The sequence below is a fragment of the Acartia tonsa genome, chromosome 14 (assembly GCF_053477335.1).
Source record: "Acartia tonsa isolate MP-2025a chromosome 14, ASM5347733v1, whole genome shotgun sequence".
In the NCBI taxonomy this organism is placed as follows: domain Eukaryota; kingdom Metazoa; phylum Arthropoda; class Copepoda; order Calanoida; family Acartiidae; genus Acartia; species Acartia tonsa.
The window spans coordinates 17,694,637-17,720,429 of NC_137273.1; the positions used below are offsets into that span (position 1 = coordinate 17,694,637).

Genomic DNA, 25,793 nt, shown 5'->3' on the forward strand with positions numbered 1-25,793 from the left:
TTATAGAAAAACTTCACTTTGAAAAATTTAAAATATTTATGTTATAGATTTATATTTGATATAATTTAAGCAAGGATAAATATATATTACACAAATTATATTAAATACTAAAATTGTTTAAATTAATGACAGGTTCTAGCTCCGACAATTTCTCTCCAATCTCCAAAGATCTAAATATATTTAATGATTCTCTTCTCAAAGTACCAAGCGAGCACATGTCTCCCCTTCCCCTTATTTCTAAAATATGAATGCAAAACAATAACACACAAAAAATCCCCCCCCCCCCCCCCCCAATTAAAGGGTGTGCAAAAAAATGCGGACATTTTTAAAATTAAAATTGCGCGGCTTGTGTTAATAGTAAAAAAATGTTACGCATATCGTTAAAACCGTTATGAAGTCTATTTTTTGGAAACATAAAAACGATTCCTGTGCTACGTATAGTTTAGGAGCTATATGGTAAAATGTCCCAACTGGCTTAAAACTTGACTTGCGAGTAAATCATTAAAGATTAAAACATAGAAAAAAATATGTACCTTTTTAAAATTGAGATTGCGTGGCTTGTGTTAATAGTAGAAAAACGTTACGCATATCGTTAGAACCGTTATGAAGTCTAATTTTTGGAAATATAAACACCATTACTGTGCATCTTATAGTTTAGGAGCTTCTTGGTAGAATGTCCCAACGGGCCAACTGACTTAAAAATTGACTTGCGAGTAAATCATTAAAGATTGAAAAAAAGGGTGTGCAAAAATGCGGACATTTTTAAAATTCAAACTGCTCGGCTTGTGTGAATAGTAGAAAAATGCTATGTATATTGTTAGAACCATCATAAGCTCTATTTTTTAGAAACATAGGTATAATTTTTGTGCTATTTTTCGTTTAGGAGCTGTATTGATAAATGTGAGAAAAGTGGAAAAAAGATTTTTTTTGAGTTTTAAGTCAGTTGGGACATTCTACCACAAAGCTCATAAATTATACGTAGCACATGAATGGTTCTTATATTTCTAAAAAATAGAGTTCATAGCAATTCCATAGGTATGCATAACATTTTTCTACCTTTAACACAAGCCGCGCACTTAGGATTTTTAAAAAGTACGTACTTTTATTTGCACACCCTTTACTTCAACCTTTAATGATTTACTCGCAAGTCAAGTTTTAAGCCAGTTGGGACATTTTACCACATAGAACTAAACTATACGTAGCACAGGAATCGTTTTTATATTTCCAAAAAATAGACTTCCTAACGGTTTTAACGATATGCGTAAAATTTTTTTACTATTAACACAAGCCGCGCAACCTAAATTTTAAAAATGTCCGCATTTTTTTTTGCACACCCTTTATTTTCTGTACATATATATTTATAAAATAAGGCGGGGTTTCTTTGCACGACTAGTAACTTTGAGGGAAATACAATGACCAACTGATAGGCCAACACACAGACTAAATTATCAATTGAAGGCCAGTATACATTTTAATTGACTAATGGTAGGCCAGTATGATGTATTTTTTCACTGTAAAAAGCTTTGTACCTGTATCCCCAGAGTTTCATAGCCTCTGTACATTCATTTTGTATGGAAAATACCTCTTCTTCACTTAACTTTAGAATACAGTTAGCTATCTTGTTTATATTTTTAAATTGTGGCTTTTTTACATTTAGGAGAGTCTGTCTGTCAATCCGGAACGTATAGCTCAGATTCCAAAAAATCCTTGTTTTGTAGATCTTTCGGCCCTAGGGTTCAACAAAACATGAATTAATCCAAAACTACGATAGATAAATATACATTTAAACTTTAATCACTATATTCTGAAACTAGTGACTACACCCTAAAAGCTAAAAATTTTTGTCCCCTGTTTGATAATGTATTTCCGACTATAGGTAAGTCAAAGGCAATTTTAGTTTCCTTCACCCTTTTATTTAGCAACCTTTGTTTTTAGGTCCTTTTTTACTTAAAAATTTCAACTGGCTGTCATTTTCTTATTTTTGAAGATAGAAAATTTTTTTTCAGGAAATGTTTGTCGTGTTTATCATTGTGTAATTTTTATATTAGATATCTCAAAACATAAATTTCCGCGGCTACAGCTGTAATTGACAACTGCCAGCGCCGCCACAGTCGGCAGTTTGTGAGAAAACGGCGACGGATCTTTATTAAATTTTAATATGTTATGTAGACACATAAGAAAAGATTAAGTTTAAAATCTAAAGTCTCCAAGTCAAAAATTGCGGTCACAGCTTTTCAAGAATTCTGGAGACCTGGAGGATCAGGACCTGCAGGATCATACCTGGAACCTGAAATTGACTTGAACACCTATATTTCATATAAGGATATACTACTAGAGGATATTTTATATTTTGGTAAGATAAAATGCTTTGTTAATGTTTAAGTCAAAAAAATATTTTTGCTCTTTACCTGGATGACCCTGCCAGGTTTGCTGGCATCATGTGCCCGCCAGGATGGAGATATTCAAAAATTCCAACTCTCAGTTATGTGTCATACACAGTTATAGCCCTTTATCTTTAACACAAAGAAAATGAGATAGGAAAAACTGCAGGGGGGCGGGGCGTTCAACGGTTCAGGGGTTAAGCTTCAGACAAGAAGTAATATAATAGGATTGTATAATATTAATTTCAAATGGTAATTCCAAATTAAATTATAAATATAAACATTTATTTGCTTGATTGCTCCTAACTGTATTCCGCCAGTGAAAAGGAACAGTTTTAGAATCTTTTCCTTTTCCACCATCACTCTTAGTGTGAGTATCGAGAAACTCCTTAACACGGATCTTGGACAAAGTAGCTTCGGACAAAGTAGCTTCAGACAAAGTAGCTACGGACAAAGTAGCTTCAGGACAAAGTAGCTTCAGGACATTTACTTAAGAAAAGTTGCTTCCTAAGAAAAATAGTCTCTGATAGTAATAAAGGTCATGGCCGCAGCGCTCGGCTCCCTAGCCTATAACCTAACCTAACCTATGACCTTTATTAACAGTGGAGGCTACTTTGTCCGAAGCTACTTTGTCCTAAAGCTACTTTGTCCTGAAGCTAATTTGTTCTGAAGCTACTTTGTCCGAAGCTACTTTGTCCTAAAGCTACTTTGTCCTGAAGCTACTTTGTCCGAAGCTACTTTGTCTGAAGCTACTTTGTCCTGAAGCTACTTTGTTCGAAGCTACATTGTCTGAAGTTACTTTGTCCGAAGCTACTTTGTCCAAGATCCCTTAACACTATCATGGTAGGTGAAGCCAACAAAATTCAGCATGGCGGCTGCCTTCTCTTCTGGGTCGAGGGATAAGTCTTCATACCGAATTGCCATGTATTTATCTAAAATTTTATTTTATGTTTTAGAATTTATTTTTAAGAAATCTCTCGAGATAAGACAATGGACGATGTATTGATGTGCATCACCAATAGTAATAAAAGAATATTATTAGGTTAGTTTATAACAATTGTAGATTAGCCATGCTTTTAAATCGTACCTTACAGTATAAGGAATCATCATGCAAATTTAGGGTCCTAGGACAAACGCAGTAGACCCAACTGTCGGAGTGGACAAACGCAGGAGTGGACACTTAACCTAACCTAACCTATTTTAAACTATATTTTAAGTTTTTTTAAATGCCTAACCCCTGCAGAGGGGGTTATTTGTAAATCCATATCTAAACCTATCCTAACCTGTATAGAAATACTTACTTAAATTAATATTTTAACACTCCTGCGTTTGTCCACTCCGACGTTTGGACCCTTGCGTTTGTCCTGGAACCATATTTATAAATTAATTGAAAAATCCTATTTTATTTTAACGGTAACAGCTATCCTTTACAGACGTATGATAGGTCGGACGGACCGACCCTAATTATAGAAAACTTTTCTTTTGATTAAAACACGAAAATTTCACAAGGACACCCGGGAGATAGGAAGAGGACATTGAGCTTCTAAGTACACTAGTCCCCAAAGTTGTGAATAACAGTGTATTATTTGTTTGCTTAATAATTTTGGGGGCTTCTTCATTTTGATTGGTCGGTTAATAGATGAGTGTCCAAACATTTCAACCAATAATTGTAATCTACTGAAGGGGTGATTTTGTGTATCATCATTGTAAGGATGTACATCAATTTATCGGCCACTGTCTTATCCCTTTAGATACCTGCGGGGCCATACCTGGAAACTGTTTTTTTAATTGTTTGAATGAATAATAATCATGCACCAGATCTGAACACAGGTTGTAGGAAACATCACAATCAGGCTAATCAACAAAAATTTAAACTTTGACACATTTCTTAGTAGCAAAGCTACACTACAATTTACGCGCTGTGGGGAGAAATCTGATTTTCTTGTATGCTATTTAAGATAGTCAGTTGAAATATTTGGTGAGTATTCTCTGTAGCAGCTAGTATATAGATTTCTTGGTCAGTTGGTCTATCGGTTATGCTTAAAAAATCAATACCGGTATGGTTCTTCTTTACAGTGTGGCTTCTTATATGTCCAGAGATGGAATATAAAAAGAAAGAAAAATCGGGCCTGCAAAAAAAAACGGCCTCAACACCCCCATAAAAACTCTTTTAATTTTTCCTTTTTACCAACTAGAATTTAAGGGAGAGAATTGACTCACCCCCTTCCTTTAAGTGTCCTTAGAGGCCTCTAGGGATAAAGCTATCAATTGTTAATTAAAGTAAAATTTTCCTTATTTTGACACCACTTCAAAACTCTTCTACTGCTTCTACTGGCCATAGTTCCTCGTGGGTCACGTACCAGCAGTACCACTTTAATCTAATTTATAGAATAACAAAAATGAGAACATCCAAAAAAGCAAAGGACTGAAACGGTAGGACAAACGGACATTAACACTTGAATAGTGTCAGAACTGAATAATCAGAATATAAATGTATAAGAGTCAAAGCAAAATTGCAAGTAAATTTGTTGAAAAACTGCTTGATACAGGATAATGTTTATGGTCATACACTGCACTGTTAAAAATAATTTTTTTATTTAGTATCAATTGATACTCTGGAGAGTATTGGACCCGTAAGTATGCTATAATTAAATAATTAATATATAACACTATGTAGTACTATATAACACAATAATTATTACTATACAGAATCCTTACATTTTTTAGTATTGATTGATATTCTCTAGCGTATGGGAAAATACGCTGGAGAAAAGTTTATTAAAATAGTAATATTTGATACGCTGTAGTGTACGGTAAAATACACTGGAAATTAGTTTCTTATAGTAATATTTGATACGCTCTAGAGTATGGGAAAATAAGCTAGAGAGAAGTTTATTAATATAGTAATGTTTCATACCCTATAGAGTAAGGATCAATACTTTACAGATAAGTTTATTATTATAGTAACAATTCATACCTTCTATAGTAAGAATATATACTGTATAGATTAATTGAAACAGACACCAAGCGTGCACACCTCTCATGGAAGTGTTGTGAGCTATGGCTTGGTCGTTTTAGACAAAGATAAAAAAATACAATTGATGGTTGAATTTATAGTTTTGATATTTATAAGTATAGTTGACCATAGTTTTTATTTTTAAGAATCTGTGTTTAGCCCTAAACATTTTTAAAGTCAATTTTTACTAAATTTACATTTAAATTATTGTTTTATGGCTCTGTTACAAAATTAATTGTCTGTAGATGACAATTAGTGGTTGAAAAGTTTCGATACTCATCTTACTGAACCAACAATTAAAAAGTTAATCAAATTTTCTAAAGTTGTTTTGCCAACAAATATAAAAACGTTATTATAAAACTTTGAAGTTTTGGGACTAGTGTGATGTCCCCTCCCTTTCTAAATAAAACTGCTGACGTTAAACATAAAGACCATGTAACTACATAATTTAAAAACAAAGCATCAACAATAGACAGACAGATAGACTACTTGCTAATTCCAATTTAGAATGAGTATAAGAAAACTTCGTTATTTGAATATCAATTTTACCTTTCCGCAGTGAGGGAGGGGACATTGGGCTGTTTATAAAACTAGTCCCCAAAGTTTTACAGTTGTGTGTTCAAACGCTTTAACTACTAACTTTAATCTAAACAAGTGGTATTTTGTGTATTATCATTGGGGATGTACATCAATTTATTGACCTTTGTCTTATCCCTTTAGATCCCTGATATTTGTAATAATCCACAGAAACGATTATTCAGTTACATTATAACATCAAACATAAAAAGGTTTAGATTTAGGTTTAGCCCCCCCCCCCCTTCCTCCCCTCTCCATCATTTAGTGGAATAGAACTTGAAAATATTCATTATCAACTTTAATTCAAAGTCTAATCAAATAAATATTTCTCATAACTATGTTTTTGCGTCTTTTATTTATATGTATTACATCTTTCATTTTGACTTTAAAAGCTTTTTCTTACAAACTTTTCATGCACCCACCTTTAGAAAACGGGCTGAAAACCCCTCGGGGCGCGGGGGGGGTAAATGAAACCAGTACAGGCGATTATAATATGTCTTTGGGTAATCAAATATCATTTTTTTAGCCGGTGGCAACTGATGAAAACATGTTTCCTGTTACTGTCTACTTAAATGTTGATTTTAAACAAAGTTGATTTTAAACAAAGAAAAATAAACTAAAATCTTGACTTCAACTAGAATTATTTAGGACTAATATCTTTAATTTGTGTTTTTTTCTCTTTTAATGTCAAAATACATGCAATACATGACTCATCAAAAGTTATTTTGTCTAATTACGTTAATTCTAAGAGATTTTATAATACTTTCAAAATTGTTGGTGAAACACAAAAAATATGCCTTTTTCTGTAAGAAAATTTTTGCATATCTTGACTTTCACACTTTGGAAAGCTTACTTAAAAAGCGTATTTTTACGATTCCTTTGAAATCTGATGTACATTGGGTATGATAATACTCATAGAATGATTAAAACTTGATTTGGGGGTGTTGATTTGAATTCCCTGGTTGCCCCTATGTGCATTGTGATATATTGATAATTTAATTTTCAAGTAAATGATTTTTTTCTTAGAACCAATTTTGTTCTAAATTAGATTACCCTTTACAATTTTGGTAAAATTTTCTTGATAAATCTGGTTTTCATTGCTTTTCAGCGAACCCTCTTAAATTGAATTAATTGTCCATTGTCCCCTCCCTTACTCCCTGAAGGGAAGGTTAGGTTGTAGAAATGTTTGTGTGTTTGTGGGGTGGGGGAAGGGGGTGGAGGTAAATACTTGTTTGTTTCTCAGCAACCAATTGAGATAAATGAAGCAAACATTGGGTTTAAAGTTTTGTATGCCTAAAGATAATTTAAGAAAAGTTGCTCTAAATAAATTGGTGTTTATCCGCTTCCTCATATTATCAAATCTGCATAGTGTTTCATATTTGTAAGAAAAAAAGGATGACAACATCCATAAAAGCGAAGCTATGAAACGGTAGGAGAAAAGCACATTAACACTTGTATAGTGTCAGAACTGCATAATCAGAATATAAATGAATAAAAGTTGACATACTTACATTTTTAGGACTTGATTATAGAGTTTCTTTGCTTATAATATTGTACTTTATTGTCACAGAATCAGAATACCAAAAATAAAAACAATCCGATAATTAGATCACATAAAAATTTGTTGTTAAAAAAGTAAAAATCAACATGTTTAAAATGAACGTACGGACATTCTGGCAATGATTATAGAGTTGCTATGCTTTTTAAATCGTACCTAACTACTACAGGAATTACCATGCAAAGTGTTAAATCAATAGGACAATTCTAGCATGCCTATATTAGCAAAAAAACTATCCGTTCCGGATGTACGGACGGACGGACCGACCCTAATTATAGTAAAGCTTCGATTTTAATAAATTTACGTAAACAGTGAGGGACATACTGACGTAAGATCAAGTCGTAATCATAATATAGTTTAGCTTTTAAAACTTGTTCAATACCTTTAAATTATTTTCTTCCATGAAGGTCTTAGTCAGGTTTAAACGTAACCTGAAAAAAAATAAAGAAAGATTATGCCTGTCTGTCTAAAGCAAAGGATTATATATGGAAACGATATGGATCTAATTCTTTTCTCGTAACCGGACAAAATGTCTTAAAAATCAGCCATGTGACGTCATTAAATGATGGAGATGGACGGAGTAGTGAGAAAGAAAACCCCTAAAAAAGAGATGAATAATCCCTCGTTTGTATGACGTCCCATGGCTGATTTTTGAGACACTTTGTTCGGATATTTGTTTCGCTTTTTTGCACTAAAATTGAAAGGGAAGGTCTTGGGTTTTAACCGCTTAAAATGAGATAAATTGAACATTTTTGAATCGAATTGTATTATGGACAGCTTTCCGCGGGAATTAAAATGAAAAATCAATCAATCAAAAAGGTGTCGAAGCCCTCGCTGACAAATCTGGAATTAATATTTTTATTTTATTTTTGTGTCCGTGGAAAATTGTCTGTAACTCGATGCTATATATACATGATTTTAACTGAGAACGGGTCCTAATCTTGCTGATATTAACAAAACAAAAATTATTGAATACACGATTTCTAACACGGACATATTTTAAGCAAAACAGTAAAGTAAAATAACAAAACATATGAAAATGAAATAATAACTATACCTGACAGTTTTAATTGCTTGAAATGGAAAAATAGAACAAAAGTTGGAAAGGAAGTCAGGTTGCCAGCAAAATTCAGATTTCCCACCCTGACAGTGTTGCCACAATCTAAAGGATAAGTTGTATATATCTTTTTTGTAGAGAAGACTACTCTATAATTCGAAATGTCCAATTCCCTGAAAATTTTAAAGAAAACATGATTTTTTCGGAGATCTTTATAGTGCCTATAAAAAGGGATAGGCAATGCACAGACTAAATTACCAATAGCAGGCCAGTATACATTTTAATTTACCAATGATAGGCAGGCCAATACCACAAGCAAACCAACAGGCTTGATGACAGGCTCTAAAGCAAGACATTTGGCAAAGTGGCCGTTCAGATCACAAATACCTGTGCCAGCTGGTGGTAGTTTTTTTGGGTGGTCAAGTTCCCGGCAAATTCAGGTTTCACCAGCCTCAAGCCTGTCATCAAGCCTGTTGGTTTGCTTGTGCCATCTACTTTTTAGTTATAACAATGACTGGCAATTATTATAAGCTAGAGCCTGATGTCAAAAAGCAGATGGAGATTGGTGTTGAATATGTAGCTTTTTTTCATGCCAAATTCTTTCTTCAGGCTTCATTACCAGCTGTTGCTCCTGCCAATGATTTGAGAGCTATTAAGATAGCAATAACGTTGAAAAATGACAAAGAGCTGGACAGCAGGTATGGTGGGTTGGCACAGGCGTTGTTGGACAGTACAAGATGACATACTTGGTATTTAGTTCCCCAGCTTATTGGTCTATCATTGGCTGATGAAGATTTAGAGGTAGAATTTTCGTCATGCAATTCTAAATAAGATTTTACAGTTTGATGTTCCTGTATCTGATGAGTTTGATAAAGAAATATCAACTCCTATAGTTGAACCAGATATCAACACGAAGCTGGAAGATCTTGTCAACCAGGAATCTTATCTTTTGTTTGAAGCTTTGGGTTTTAAAGCTGAAAATCTGAAGCAGCTCCATGAATCTAATTTCGATTCAGCTTCTTCTATATACCATCAGTTCAGAGAAAAAGTTAAGAACCTTTCTGTAACAAATGTTACTGCTGAAAGAAATATAAGGTTAATTTCTGATTTCATGCTGAAAAATCATAAGGAAGATAAGCTTCAAGATTGCCTTCAAGTGGTAAAAAAGAACAGAAAAGATTACCCCAAAAACATGACCAAAAAATCTTTCAAATAATGTGTATTTTGTGCTAAAATATAAAATATTTTTTTATAAAACAGTAATAATTTTCACAACTTGTATTGTTTTTGTTTATTTTTTTTGCCTTTTTCGTGCCTAAAACTTAGTTTATACCATTACAAATAATCTGTGTTTAAATTTTTTCACTCCATATGTCATTTTTTATGTTTTTTTTCAGATTATAGAAGAAAAATAAATAAAAAAAATGGTAAAAAATCACGAAACCTCTCCATTTTTAAAAAATGTGATTTTACTGGGCGAAAGACTTGTCCTAGGTGATTCAAACTTTAACACAAGGGTTTTCTAACCTAAAGGTATATTTATTTGAGCGGCACTACTTAAATTTCTAAAAAAGCCGGGAAAAAAAAATCCCCTACTGTCCGTCTGTCCGTCTGTCCGTCTATCTGTCCGTCTGTTTGTCCGTCTGTCCGTCTGTCCGTCTATCTGTCCGTCTGTCCGTCTGTCCGTCTGTCTGTCCGTCTGTCTGTCCGTCTGTCTATCCGTCTGTCTGTCCGTCTGTCTGTCCGTCTGTCTGTCCGTCTGTCTGTCTGTCTGTCTGTCCGTCTGTCTGTCTGTATGTCCGTCTGTCTGTCTGTCTGCCCGTCTGTCTGCCCGTCTGTCTGTCCGTATGTCTGTCCGTCTGTCTCCTGGCTGTCCGTCTGTCTGTCCGTCTGTCTGTCTGTCTGTCTATCCGTCTGTCTGTCCGCCTGTATAACCGTCTTTCTGTCCGTCCTTTTGTCCGTCTGTCTGTCCGTCTTTCTGTCCGTCTGAAGCTTAAGATTTCTTTTGAAAACTATCCCCCCCCACTTTTTCTTTTTAAATATAAAATACAAAAATATAGGTTGATCAAACCTCTTGGGGCAAAGCGAAGCTGCTAGTCCTTATAATAAAGTAACAGGATTACTGTGTCTATGTGTCTGTCTGTCTGTTTGTCTGTGCAGGATCTGGCTAACCATTGAACCATCGGGTTCTCCTTTACAGGGTAGCTTTTCATAGGTCCTGGGAAGGTTTTTAACTATTTTGGAGGAGGGTATCACCACCCTCCAAAGACAAAAATCACCCCTAAATAAAAATCCCCCCACTATTTTTTTTACTTTTTCTCTTTAAATCTTAAACAAATATTTGGTTATCAAATTCAACTACCCCTCCTCAAGTGCCCCTAGAGGCCTCTTGGGGCGTAGCCGCTAGTGTTTATTATCATCAAACCATTAAATATCTGCTTAATATAATTATCCGTTTATCAGATCTATTCCATTATGGATGTTGTCACCCTTGTTCAAATCTATAATACAAAGTAGAACGATGTCTGTCTATCCGTCGGTCTGTCCGTCCGTCCATTCCCCCAATTTAAATAAAAGATATGTTCGAAAGTAGTGGTTGCACCTACATTTAAATTTTTAAAAAAATATGTTCGAAATAAGTGGTTTCATCTCCAATTTATTTTTTGTTATTTCTTTTTAAATCACCTCTTGGGGCCAAGCCCTTAGAGGCTAGGGTCGAGGCCGCTAGTCATATATATATATATATATCCTATTATATAAAGTAGTAAGTGTTTTTTGTCTGTCCCGAAGGATCTCGCTAACTGCTGAACCGATATTGTTCTAATTTACAGTGAATATTGCTTCTTATATGTCCTGGGAAGGTTCTAAACTATTTTTAGGAAGGGTGTCTTCACCCCCCTCCATTCCGAAAAAAAAATTTTTTTTTTACTCTTTTGAACCTCAAATTTAGAATGGGATGATGTCTTTTCCCCCTCCTACCTTAAGTGCCCCTAGAGACTTCTAGGGGCGTAGCCGCTAGTATATATATATAGTAATACATACTTTTAAGAATGAAAAAATTTACTGCCGACACAGACACAGTGCAAACAGATATACACAGGAGATATCCTGTTACTTTTATAAAAACTAGCGGCTTCGCCCCTAGCCTCTAGAGGCTTTGCCCCAAGAGGTTTGAACAACCTAATTTTTCGTATTTTAGATTTAAAACGAAAAAGTAAAAAAAAAAATTTTGGGGGGGGAGGATGATTTTTTTTTTTTGGGGGGGGGGCTATTCGCCCCCTTTTTAATTTTATTTTTGAAAAGAATTCTTTTTTTTATTGGGGGGGGGGGGGGTATTTTTCAATTTTTGGGAGGGTTTGGGGTCTAAAACCATCACAAGACCAGTAGGTATATTCACTAAAGAGTAGAGCCCGATCGGTTCAGTGGTTACTAAGATCTTAAGCTTCAGGCGGACAAACAGACAGACGGACAGATAGACGGACAGACAGACGGACAGACAGACGGACAGAAAGACGGACAGAAAGACGGACAGATAGACGGACAGACAGACGGACAGAAAGACGGACAGATAGACGGACAGACAGACGGACAGAAAGACGGACAGACAGACATCGTTCTACTTTGCATTATAGATGACAAGTGGCTTCGCTGAAAGCTAATGGAGAACTTAATCGTTTCAGTGATTAGCAATATCTTAACGGCCTAAAAAAAACATTTTGTTGAATTAGAATTGATTTTTTTTCTTTAAAAACATTGATTTAACATATACCTGGTATTTTTTGAAGAGCAAAATTTTGTGCCTTTAGCTGCCCATTCAATATAATGTTGCATATTTGTATAATTACATGATATTAGCCTTTGCAGGGCATCCACAGCTTCGTTAGCTGTGTCACCATCTCGAATTTGCCTAAACAAAATTTTAGATTATAACAAGTTGGACATAAGTGACAAAGCCAAAATGACAGACAGACAAAGTGAGTTAAAGTGCAGGTGTTCAGTGGTCATAAAAAGAGCAGGGGAAAGAGAGAATAAAAAGAAAATCACAAAACTGAGAAAGACTAAACTACATAACTTTTGTGTCACTTTTGAGGAAGACAATTATCTTTTCTCCCATCCCTTTTGAAGAGATTTTCTTCCCCCATTCCCCTTTTTTTCCGAAATGTATATGACGTCACAGGAATCGTCTTCCTTAAAAGTGACACAAAAGTTATGTAGTTTAATCTTTCTCACAAAACATTGTAAAGGAGAATCATATCTGTCAGACAAACTCATTGGCATCCTAATTTAATATGAGGAGTGTGTTTAGAAATCCAAAACTCATCATGTTTAAAATTAACATATGGGCTTTCTTATATTGATTATGGAGTATTTATGCTTTACAAATTGAACCTGATTGGTACAGGATTCATCATGCCAAGTTTCAACTAGATAGGACAATTGTAACTAGCCTATAAATTAATAGCTATCCATAACGTACGGACTGATGTACAGACCCTAATATTAGAAAATCTTCCCTTATAAGTAGCTGTGCTTGGTGTTCTAGGCAAACAGGGATAGATGTCACAGCTTTTGGCCTACCTATTCTATTGACGTCATAGTAGAAGGAAAGAGAAATGGAAGGGGGAAAGAAACTCCCAAGGAAAGAGATGGGGTATAGGGTATTTCCTGACGTCTATAGAATAAGTAGGCCAAATGCAGTGACATATATCCCCGTTTTGCTAGGGCACTATAGACAGCTACCCCTAATACAACTACCTGACACCAAAGTAATGAAGAGGTTCATAATGATAGAAAGTGGATGGATGTGAATTCAGGATATCGCCCACAAATGTGGAACCACTGCAAAATACTTTAATTATGGGTTGAAATATAATAAAAATTATCTTTTAGTGTTAGTCTGGGAGGGAGAGGATATTGACTGCAAATTACACTGGTATCTAAAGTATCGCTGAATTTTTAAGGGAACATGCAATATAATAAAGAAACAGGGTCTTTGTATATCTGTCTGTCTGTCTGTACCGATGGATCTCGCTAACCGTTGAACCGATCAGGCTCTCCTTTACAGCTTCCCATATGTTATGGGAAGGTTTTAAAACTATTTTGGGGGAGGGTACCACCCCCCCTCCCAAGATAAATCACCTCGAGAAAAATTTTCCCCTCCAAAAAAATGTTTTTCTTTTTCATTTTAAATCTAAAAAAATAGGTTATCAAATTCAACTCCCCCTCTTCAAGTGCCCCTAGGCCTAGGGGCATTTAGGGGGCATAGCTGCTAGTGTTATCTAGTGTTATTTAAACATAATTAAGTATTCCTTCTCCATGAAGATAGTATCCAAGCAACTACAGGTTGTCCAACAGAATTTATAGATTCTTTCTGTACGGCAGCACAAATATTTTAATTACAGGGTGTCCATCAGAATTTATAGATCCTTATGTACACCAGCACAAATATGTTAATTAAAGGGTGTCCAACAGAATTTATAAATTCTTTCTGTACAGTTGTAGCGCAAATATATAAATCACAGGTTGTCCAACAGAATTTATAGATCCTTTTTGTACAGTTGTGGCGCAAATATATTAATTACAGGGTGTCCAACAGAATTTATAGATCCTTTTTGTACAGTTGTGGCGCAAATATATTAATTACAGGGTGTCCAACAGAATTTATAAATCCTTTATGTACACCAGCACAAATATATTAATTACAGGGTGTCCAACAGAATTTATAGATCCTTTATGTACTCCAGCACAAATATAATAATTACAGGGTGTCCAACAGAATTTATAGATCCTTTATGTACTCCAGCACAAATATATTAATTACAGGGTGTCCAACAGAATTTATAGATCCTTACTGTCCAGCAGCAGCTGTCTGTCTGTCTGTCCCTTAAGATCATGGTACACTGTTAAAAATATAAAAAAAAATTTGCATCAGATAATACTATATATTCATTTCATTACTGTATAGCATTATCCCATACATTCTAGCAAAAAAACCTCATTACGATATAAGGAAGATTCCAATACTGTATTAAGTATTACTTAGTGTTCTATGGAGTAATATGTATTACTAAATAAAGAATGTGCATTTTATAGTATTATCTAATACTCTCTATGGAATAAAATTCAATACGCTAGAAGGAAGTTTTTAATACTCTAGTTCGTTATTTTTGTTACTCTGTAGGGTAAGAATTGATACTAAAAACGTAATATCTCTGTATAGTAATAGTTATTACGATATATAGTACTACATGGTGTTATATATTCATTTTGTTAATACAGCACACTTACGGGTCCAGGTCTAATACAACCCCAGCGTATCAATTGATACTAAATGAAAAAATTATTTTTTACAGTGTAACCACTGAACCGATCGGATTCTACTCTTCAGGGTATATACTTATTGGCCCTGTGGTTGTTTTAAACTATTTTCTAAAACAAAAAAATCCCCCTACATTTTTTTTGCAAATTCGTTATTTATTAGCGAAAATTTGCGACCCAGTCGTATTTTATTCAGCTGGGATTTATTCGTAATTTTTTCGGCAGGGGAGGTAATAGAAAATTTAATGATTTTCTTAAATTTCCCAGTTATATTATATATTATTCCTGTAATAATGGTTCTTCCAAGTTCTTGGCTATTTCTTCTTTCTGTTTAATAATTGCATTTACAGCACCTTCATTCATTCATTATGAAAGAAGACAATATAAAAATATTTGTAAAGAAAAATGGTGTCCTGTGAACAATCCTGTTTTGGAAAATATTTTCTCGTATTCATTCGAATCCGGTGGATAGGTACGCAATACGCCAAAAAACTATGTCTAGCATAGTATCATATCCAGCTTTCTAGGAATATAAAAATGTACCATAATTAGATTAAAACCAGTTTTTTTAGAATGTGCCTTCGGCACCTTGGGTCTAACAAAACTGGTTTAATCTTATAATTGTTCTTCCTATATCCGCGGAAAGCATTTATAATATGATGCGAGAAATAACTATTCCAGTATGGCTTCCAACCTGATTAACAATGCCAAATTTTAACCAGTTCTGAGCAATAATGAAAAATCATGTATTGTATCGTATTATATTCAGTTTTCTACGAATGTAAAATGTACAATCATAACATTATCTTGGGTCTAACAAAACTTGTTTTACCTTATAATTTTACATTTTTATTTCTGTGGAAAGCTGTTTATAATATGATACGATAGATAACTAAAAGAACTCATTCTTTGACCTTCAATCATTTTTTCCTGTTTTAGATGTATCACCAAATCCAATTATATTTATTTCTGTTACATTTTTGTAAGACCTTCCCATACCAAAGCTATAAACTAGAAAGAAAAAAAACATATTTAGAAACTTCTCTGTAAATGTATGAAATATAAATAGTATATGACAACATGCATAAAAGCGAAGATCTGAAAGGGTAGGACATACAAACATTAACCTTTAAAAGTCGGTCCCCTTGTCGCACCTTTACCGGTCGAGTGGGGGGAATTTAACGCCCCACCCCCAAAAATATTAGGTCAAAAATATTTTTGCTCTTTACCTGGATGACTCTACTTTGCTAGCATCCTGTGCCTGTCAGGATGGAGATTTTCAAAAAAATCCAACTCTTAGTTATGTGTCCTACCCATATTTAAAAAGTCACGCAATTATAGCCCTCTACCTTTCAGACAGAGAAAATGAGATGGAAAAAAATGGCGAGGGGGGGGGGGCATTTAACGCCCCCTCCTCCCGACTGTTAAGGGTTGACATTTGTAGAATGTCAAAACTAAATAATAAGAATATAAATGAATAAAAGTTGAAACAAGTCTGTAAGTAAATTTGTTAAAAAATGTTGAAATACAGGATAATGTTTACAGACAAATGACTTTTTTGGGACTTGATTGTGGAGATGCTTCGCTTATAACGGACTGAATTGTCCTAGGAATCAGAATTTAGATCAATTGGATTATAATATTGCATAAAAATTTGCTTTTAAATAAGTTAGAAATCAACATGTTTAAAATGTACGTACGCACATTCTGGTAACGATTATAGAGTTGCTACGCTATCTAAATCATACAATATTCGTACAATCGTATCTAAACTACTACAGGAATCACCATGCAAAGTTTGAAATTGATAGGACAATTCTATAGTGCCTTAATTTATGAAAAGAGCTATCTGTTACGGACGGACAGACAGACGGACCGACGGACGGACCGACCCTAATTATAAAAAGCTTCATGTTTAAAAATTGCTAGTCTTATTTAGGACAACTTTTTAGAACAATAAAAGAACAGGAACATTTTCAGGTTGTTACAAAATAAAATAATCTAAGAATGTAAATCTGACCCAGAAGTAGTGAAACTCCAATAATGAAATACAACCACATCTTTTCTGTCCATAGTAGTTTCTTTAATTTATTCATGGGAGATTCTGAAAATATTAAATGATTTGGATCAGGTAGGTAGACGAAGTTTTTTCAGAATATGGGTAGAAATTACTTTATTAAGATTTTGGTGAGGTGTGAGGAAGAATTATTGTAAAGGTGTCTATAGAATTGTCTTGACGTGCTTTACAAATAATTTGACATAATCTAGGGTCTATCTTATTATATAAAGTAGTAAGCGTTTTTTGTCTGTCCCAAAGGATCTCGCTAACCGCTGAACCGATATTGTTCTTTTTTTTACAGTGAAGCTTCTTATAGGTCCTGGGACGGTTTTAAACTATTTTTGGGGAGGGTGTCTTCACCCCCTCCCCCCCCCAATTTTTTTTTTTAAATGGGATGATGTCGACTTTTCTCCCTCCTACCATAAGTGCCCCTAGAGGATTCTAAAGGGCGAAGCCGCTAGTCTCTAATATTTCAAGTAATATCATTCGTTTAAAGCTTTTACTCGTACAAAATGCAAAGTACTTGAAATATTAGTCGTATACCCCATGTTGTGTCAAGTTATTTTGAAGCATTCCATGATGCTTCAATACACATTCACATCGATTCTAGCTCATACCTAGCCCAACTGAGGTCAAATATTTATTTTCGGCCCTTTTTCTGAGAAGGCTTACTTTTGTTTATCATCATTGGGGTTGTTAAATAAAATATAGTACACTATCTCCTAAGATCCCTGAGTTTTTTTTAAAAATCATGAAATATATCAAAAAGGATGACAATATATCATTATCTATAAGTAGCAAAGTTTTAATTGTAAAGCTAAAAGTACTAAAGCAAAGAGAAGGAAAAGCGGCATAAACGACTGACAAACGAACATATGTAGTAAGTAATGATGATCAGAGGTCATACAAATCTTCACACAAGATATCAGCAGTCTTTGATAACAGAAAAGAAAATTGTGTTTATGTGCAGTACTGAGATGTGTTTTTTAAAGATGAATGCCGCGTTTTTTCAACATTTTTAGACATTGATTGATTGAACGAATTTGTATGTCTAATACAGCTCTAAAAAGATGCATTAATTAATATGCATCTTTTTAGACATACAAATGGCTAAAATAATAATTTTAAAATTTTGAATTCTTAAGTTGTATACTCTGTTGAAATCCTATCGTCTTCGTTCAATCAATCAATGTCGAAAAAATGTCGAAAAACGCGGCATTCATCTTTCAAAAACCCATCTCTGATAGATCGACAAGGCACTAGGCAACTACAAACGAATATGTATAGTTGCATTCAAACTAAAAAAAACTAATATGCCCGCAAGCTAATATGCTTTAATTATCAAACCCCTTTAAGGCATTGCGTAATACAAGTCATCACATGTATTATAATATTTAAAATTAAATATATATTTTTTATTCTTTTATATAAAGTAACTAGCGGCTTCGCACCTAGCCTCTAGGTCCTTTGCCCCAAGAGATCCAGACAACATTTTTTTTTGGGGGGGGGGTAGGGGAATTTTATTTATGGGAAGGTTGATGGTGTCCCCCCCCCCCCAAGAAAAAAGCTTAAAACCACCACAGGACCAATAGGTAAATACCCTGATTAGTAGAATCCGATCGGTTCAGTGGTTACCGAGATCTAAAGGGACGGACGGACGACCGGACAGACAGACAGACGGACGGACGGACGGACGGACAGACAGACGGACGGACGGACATACAGACATCATTCTACTTTGTACTATAGATAAGATTTTTTTATCAGTAACGAATGATCTCGGTAACCGTTTAACTAATTTAGTTCTCCTTTGCAGTGAAGCTTCTTACAGGACCTAAGGTGGTTTTGAGACTATTTTATTCTACTAGCGGCTTCGCCCCTAGCCTCTAGGGGCTTTGCCCAAAGAGGTAATTAAAGAAAAAAAATAATTACCTCTAGAGATGCCCCCACAAATAAAAAAAAATTGAGGGGGGATTGTTTTCATTTTTTGGGGGGTTGGGGGTGTCCCACCCCCCATGAAAATAGCCTAAAACCACCACAGGACCAGTAGGTATATTCCCTGAAGAGTAGAATCCGATCGGTTCAGTGGTTACCGAGATCTTAAGGGACGGACAGACCGACAGACGGACGGACAGACATCATTCTACTTTGTATTATAGATAAGGTTTGGTATGGTTTCAGGCTTCTTTTGTGCCTTTCAAATGTATAAACCCTAGGTGCTAGGGGCGTAGTCGCTAGTACATTAATAAATCACTAATAAGTACTAAAAACACAAAACATTGAAGATTATATATCACAACACACCACTGAAGCGCAGTCTACTATACTACTATTTTATAATATGTGCGTGTATCGTAGTCGTTTACAGTGGGTGGTTGTGCATGTTTGGGCATGTTATCGGTTATCGGTTATATGAAGCAAAAGTGTGTGTATAACATCACTGTGCGCGTTAAGCGCGCTTTAACATATTTCACTTTCACCCACTTTCTATATTTTCTTTTTCAACTTTTTTTCAAGTTTTTCATTTTTCCAACTTTCAAACTTTCAAGTGATTAATTCTAAACTACTACTTAAGCGCCATCTCTATAACAATCATGATATTAATCTCATCCAACATTTAACAAATTGAATTAAGTATAGGTATTTATTTATTTGCTTATTTAATCAAATCATCATTTAATTGAACTTCCTTATTTAATAAAGCAATCTTAACTAAGAAAGATCTTTAACATATTTTAAACTGTATCAAGGCATTGTGGGATATTATATTATATGATATTATTTTGTATTATACCATAATATGTTGTCCTAGACCCCCGCCCCCGTGTCCCCCTGGCTGCCCCCGCCAACCCACCCATAGGGCACAAACTGTTGGGTCACATGGTCACGCGGTGTTCTTTGACGCTTGGATCAGGTGCATGACGCCTTTTCCAGGATAAGGACAACACGGCGTGTGAAGTTGTGAACTAACCAAATGGCATGTAGTGTAAACACCCCCATAAAATAAGATATTGGGAAAAATTCCTTCCCATTTTTCACACAATCTAATGCTTCACATCCCACTGCTAAAAATATTTTCATCCTTGTTTTACTTTATATAACTTATTATTATAACACTAAAAGATCTACCGAAATTTGAAAAATGGGGGAATGGAGGGTGGTAGACGCCCTCTTCACTATTATAAAAGTTTAAGATGGCAAGGTCTTTTAAATATTACAATTTGATTCTTTAAAACAACTAAAATGATTAATATTAAGTGCATATTGTCATTCTTGTATATTAAATAAAATCAATAGATTTCTTACTAATAAATGTTATATTAAATTGCTTTAAAAAGCTTAACTTTTTTAGATATTGTCATCCTTGTTATTTAACATATAGAATGACATTAAATGAATTACTTTTTCTAGACAATAAAAGTCACTTATTATATCCATTATTTTAATGACAAATGGTTTTCACACATTTTTATGATGGTTTTTAACATTTGAAGATGTATGACTTTATATGAACTAAAAAGATACAACAACAGTATTTTTTACCGCTTTCACTTTACTATCCATAGACTGGAAGTCACACACACATACACACACACACACACGCAAACACACACATACACACACACGCATGATGCTCAAGTTCACGCAAGTAGTGGTACACACGCAAGATAATTTTTCTCGACCCAATATAGGTCAAATTTCTTTCCGCATAAAACAGTGAAATTATAAAAATAGCTAAATTTATTTTTAAAAATTTATCAAACTTATCATGATTTTAAGATATCATTCTTTTATACCTAGTTAATAAGAAAAAAATAATTAATAAATATAAAATCATAAAAAATCCATTATTTTTCTTATCACATTTTTAATCTGGTTTTATTCCGATGGTATAGAAGCAAATTCAGGGCTATAAAGCAATTTTTAAATGGTATTTTAGATTTAATCGTAAATAATGAACCGATCGGATTCTACTCTTCAGAGTATATGCCTACTGGTCCTGTGGTGGTTTTAGGCTATTTTCTTGGAGGGTGGGACACCCCCAACCCCCCCAAAAACAAAAAAATCTACCCACATTTTTTTTTGCTGAATATTTCCTTGGTCCTTTTACGAATTTCGTCACCTATTGAGGCAAAGCCCCTAGAGGCTAGGGGCGAAGCCGCTAGTATTTTTATATAACAAGAAGGATATGGTGTAATTTTGGGGGTGAATTATTACAGAAAATAAAAACTAAAATTGTTTTGTAGTTTACATCACCCTGTCTACAAATATTAAAACTAGGGTTGGGCTGGATATCCGGTTTGGCCGGTTATACGGCCGGATATCCGGTCATTTTCAATATCCAGCCGGATACCGGATATTTAAACTATCCGGTTACATGATATCTGCCTGATTTTTGACGCCGGATATCCGGTAATTTGCCGGATATCGAACGTTAACCAGATATCCGGCCGGAACCGGATATTCGGTATCCAGCCAAAAAAGTATCCGGCCCAACCCTAATAATACTACAATTGAACTAGCGGCTACGCCCCCTAGAAGCTTCTAGGGGCACCTAAGGAGGGAGTGGGAAAAGAAGACCCCCCCCGTTTTCAATTTTTTGGGGGGGGTAATTTAAAATTTATTAAATACATAGTATTAAAAATGCGCGCAAAGCGCGCAAAATTTTTTTTTATTAGAGATTTTTTATTTTGGGGGGGGTATTTACCCCCCCAAAATTGTTTGGGGGAAGTAAATACCACCGCCTAAATGGTTGGGGGTGCCCTGGGTAGGAGTAAATTTTAAATGGGGGGGGGGGGAGGGAAATGAAAAAAATTTTGGGGGTGCCTACGGCACTCCCAAAATCGTTTAGGGGGGTAATCGCCCCATTACCCCCCCCCCCCTGGACGTCTATCGGCCAAATTACTACATATTAAAGTATCAAAATAGGATATAGTCCCTTTCGTGGCAACGCACCTTAAGTGGCGATTCGTTGTATTTTTAAAATTGCTTTTAATAGGTTATTTTAGGTTAGGTTAGGTTATATTTGGTTAGGTGATTGCCCCGCAGGGGTAGGCATTTGGCCCCTCAAGGTTAGAGTCCCCAGCGAGTAAAGCTACTGTGAAAATACGAATAATCACTCCTTAAGGGGCGTTGCCACGAAAGGGACTATACCCGCAAAAAAATATTCTTCATAAACTGGTGTTTTATATTATACTAGCGGCTGCATCCCTAGTATCTAGGGATATTAGAAGGGACATTAAAGTGCAGAAAAATATCTTAAAACCTTACAACGGCACCTCTGGGCTAAAAAACTGGTTTTAATCTTATAATTGTACATTCTATATCCGCGGAAAGCCGTTTATAATACGATGAAAGAAATAACTATTCTTATTCATTATTCATTTGCTTAACATCTTTGGGGACTTTGTTGAATTTGATTGGTTTAGTCATTAGGTTAAGTATTCAAATGTTTCAACCACAAATTGCATTATACAGAAAGGGATAATTTTGTGTATCATTATAGGGTGATGTACATCAATTTATCGGCCATTGTCTCGACCTTTAGATCCCTGAATTCGCGTAGAACAATGCAGGGAGGAAGGGAGGGGACAATGGATCGAATATTCATATTTTAGGAGTCTCAGACTTTGGGGACTGGCTTAAAGGGAATGTGCATGAATTTAGCAGTTTCTGACTGACTTTGGGGACTAAAATATGAATGACGTCACGAGAAATCATGCAACATGACGGGGCATTCTTATAAAAACTAGCGCAATAATAAAAATGTAAACAATAAACAAACAGACAGAAAATTTTTACTTTAATTGTTTTAAAATCATAATAAAAAAATAATTATGGAATATTTGTTTGCAGTTATGATTATAGAAATTATTGTATTTATTTTTTTTAAAATTAATAATTAAATTGCTTTTAGATATCTTTCATTAATCAAATTTAAAATAAATGAGTTATAAAGTAGCTACGCTAATAGAATATATTTTCTGCTGTTGATTATAGCTCAGTGTATGGCAATATTAGAAAGAAATACATACACAAACAAGCATCTCAATATGCACACACATTTCTAAATAAAAATTTAGTGACACGTGGCGATTTTTGGTTTCCTTTTTCAAATGTTTTATTGACAAGATATAATATAATATTTGTATCCTTTTATATATAGTAATACGTTTTTTGTATGTTGATATAGTTCTCCATTTTAGAGGGCATTACATTACAAGATAAAATTTAGTCTAGTGATGATTTTATAAAAATTTTAAAAGCCAAGCTTTTTATAATTTAAGGGTTGGTCTGTCCGTACGTCTGTCCATTACGGTTAGCTCATTTTGTTAAATTAAACAGATTAGAATTGTCCTATCGATTTAAAACTTTACATGATGATTTCTATAACAATTAGGTATGACTTGGAAAACGAAGCAACTCTATAAGAATCTTTAATATTTTTCAGATGAAATCTTGTATAAAATGCAAACAAGCAGAAAATGTGATACTGCCTAGGTTTCCAGGAGAACAACAAAATGGTTACCGTATATATACATTTTTTATCAAAACAAAGTTGACAACTACCAAAGCATAGAAATTTAAATATTAAGAAAATATGTTGTAATTAATGGAATGTTAGGAAGGGAAAGACATACAGATTGACATTTTTAATCTTACTGTACCTTTGCCACTAATTATTAACAATTAGAAGATTGCTTTTCGGTTATCATTTCATTCTTATTAGGTACCTAATTTTGAGAAAAGTAAGGGAATAGTGAATAGTCCCATACGTAACATCGCCCCATATGGGGCTATTCTTCATATTTTTAAAATGGCTTTTTATATGTTATTTTAGGTTAGGCTAGGTTAGGTTAGGTTTTATTGGGTTAGATAATTGCCCCACAGGGTTAGGTAATGGCCCGTTGGGTTAGAGCCTCCCTCAGGGGCTATAAATAGGAAAAAAGCTACTGTGAAAAATACGAAGAATCGCCCCATATAGTGCGATGTTACGAAAGGGACTATATCCAAAAGTAATTTCCAGTTATGGTTTTTTAACTAGGTAGCAGTAGGTAATAATTTCATTGGTATTTATATTAGTGCCGAATTAATATTTTTGCCTTTCAGTTAAGCCTATAAATACTAAAAAAAATATTTATTTCAGATGACTAACAAAGAGAAAATTAACTTTCCTGAAAGAAGATGTTATTGATATGGTGCGAACGTGCAAGAAAGAATTTAAGTTACATCACGGAGGGTATCTGCAGCGTGTAGGGGTGGTCCGTAGTTTGACATTTACATAATTTTATTTTTTTTAAAGCGATTTAATTTCCGTCCGTACCTCAGTCACAGAGAGTTAACTTTGCATGATGATTCCTGTAATAGTTTGGTACAATTTAGAAAGCGTAGCAACCCTATAATCAATACCAGAATGTCCGTACATCCATTTGAAACATGTCGATTTTTAACTTTTTTGATAACAAATTATCCAATTCTTCAGATTTTTTGAAAACTGATTCCTATTACAATAAGGTACAATGTTATAAGCAAAGCATCTATATAAACAAGTCCTAAAAATTTAAGTATGTCCTTAAACAGTATTATCTATTTATGCAGTTTTGCAACAAATTTACTTACAATATTGTTTGTACTGAAGCATATTCTGCTAATTCAGTTCTGACAATCTACAAGTGTTGATATTCGTTTGTCCTTCCATTTCAGAGCTTTGCTTTTATGGATGTTGTCATCCTTGTTTAATTTTATTTAAAAGGGGGTCATTTAGAAGTTTATTTTACTTTTATCAATTTGTTTTATCTGATACTTTCCAAAATATGTTTTATTAAGACTTTATCAATAAAAAGTAAATTTTTTGTAACTAGACCAAATATAATTAAGAATTAGAACCATAAATCTAAATACAAAACAAAAAATATCCTTGAGACATTCTATTCTGCAACCTATTTTGTTCATAAACAAATATTAATCAAGTTATTTTGTTTATACCTAGTGTGTGTAACTGTGTTGGTACGTCTTAAACTGACAATTTTTTTAGATTTTAAAAAGTTAATCTAATTGATTTTATTTTTATTTATTATTTTGTTGTAATTAAATCAGGGTAGCCCCTTTCGTGACAACACCCCTTAAGGGGAGTTTCTTTGTATTTTCACAGTAGCTTTTCTCCTATTTCCAGCCCCAAACAATTTTGAAAATACGACGAATCGCCCCTTAAGGGGTGTTGCCACGAATGGGACTATACCCATAAATCATTTTTGATTCAATTGTTTTATATTTACCTAACAATTCTATTGTGATATGATATATACATGTTGTTGTTGTTGTTGTTGATATATACATATCTATATTATTTAAGTAGAATTTGTTGTTATTTTAATAATTTTTAATACAATTGTTTTAACTGATTCTTGTTTATTATTTATTACGATTTAGAAACCATAAAAACTCAATTGTCACTAGAAAATCCGTACGTCCATTTATAACATGCTCATACACATATAGTACAGTTAGGGAGTTGAATCCATTTTTATAGAAGCAGAAATATAATCTATGAATGGTTTGGACCCTCTAAAACTGTAATCTACCCTTCCACTTTCCCCTCTCTTGGTGAAGATATCTTCAACGCCGATATGATTTTTGAAATATAAGATTCCACTTTTGTCTCTCTTGTTGAAGATATCTTTACCAAGAGACGCAAAAGTGGAATCTTGAATTTCAAAAATCGTATCGGCGTTGAAGATATCTTCACCAAGAGAGGGGAAAGTGGAATCTTACATTTCAAAAATCGTATCAGCATTGAAGTTATCTTCACCAAGAGAGGGAAAAGTAGA

General features: G+C 34.2%; 1 protein-coding gene and 1 long non-coding RNA gene across 2 annotated transcripts; one reads left to right on the plus strand and one right to left on the minus strand.

Annotated features, from left to right (window-relative positions):
• Positions 1 to 35: 35 nt before the first annotated feature.
• LOC145305815 (carbohydrate sulfotransferase 4-like) lies at positions 36 to 17,006 on the minus strand. Its single transcript, XM_080147640.1, has 14 exons — positions 16,927 to 17,006; positions 15,836 to 15,917; positions 15,192 to 15,258; positions 13,898 to 13,959; positions 13,344 to 13,427; positions 12,358 to 12,495; positions 8,589 to 8,693; positions 7,914 to 7,962; positions 4,673 to 4,759; positions 4,151 to 4,235; positions 3,209 to 3,313; positions 2,689 to 2,768; positions 1,530 to 1,597; positions 36 to 170 (listed from the first exon to the last, which is right to left on the minus strand). The coding sequence occupies exons 1-14, from the start codon at positions 17,000 to 17,002 to the stop codon at positions 101 to 103; spliced, it is 1,158 nt and encodes a 385-aa protein (XP_080003766.1). The 5' UTR covers positions 17,003 to 17,006; the 3' UTR covers positions 36 to 100.
• Positions 17,007 to 22,534: 5,528 nt separating this feature from the next.
• Positions 22,535 to 25,367, plus strand: LOC145306059 (uncharacterized). Its single transcript, XR_013874878.1, has 2 exons — positions 22,535 to 23,495; positions 24,113 to 25,367. It is a non-coding gene; the product is annotated as an uncharacterized LOC145306059 (long non-coding RNA).
• The last annotated feature ends 426 nt before the right edge of the window (positions 25,368 to 25,793 follow it).

Excerpts from the sequence above, each read along its gene's own strand:
- LOC145305815 (XM_080147640.1), bottom strand. The coding sequence starts at position 17,002 with ATGAATAAATTAAAGAAACTACTATGGACAGAAAAGATGTGGTTGTAT. Across the intron at positions 12,496-13,343 it reads CTTCATTACTTTGGTGTCAG|GCAAATTCGAGATGGTGACA; the intron begins GTAGTTGTATTA and ends AATTTTGTTTAG. Across the intron at positions 4,760-7,913 it reads TGGAAGAAAATAATTTAAAG|ATTAAAGTGGTACTGCTGGT; the intron begins GTATTGAACAAG and ends TCTATAAATTAG.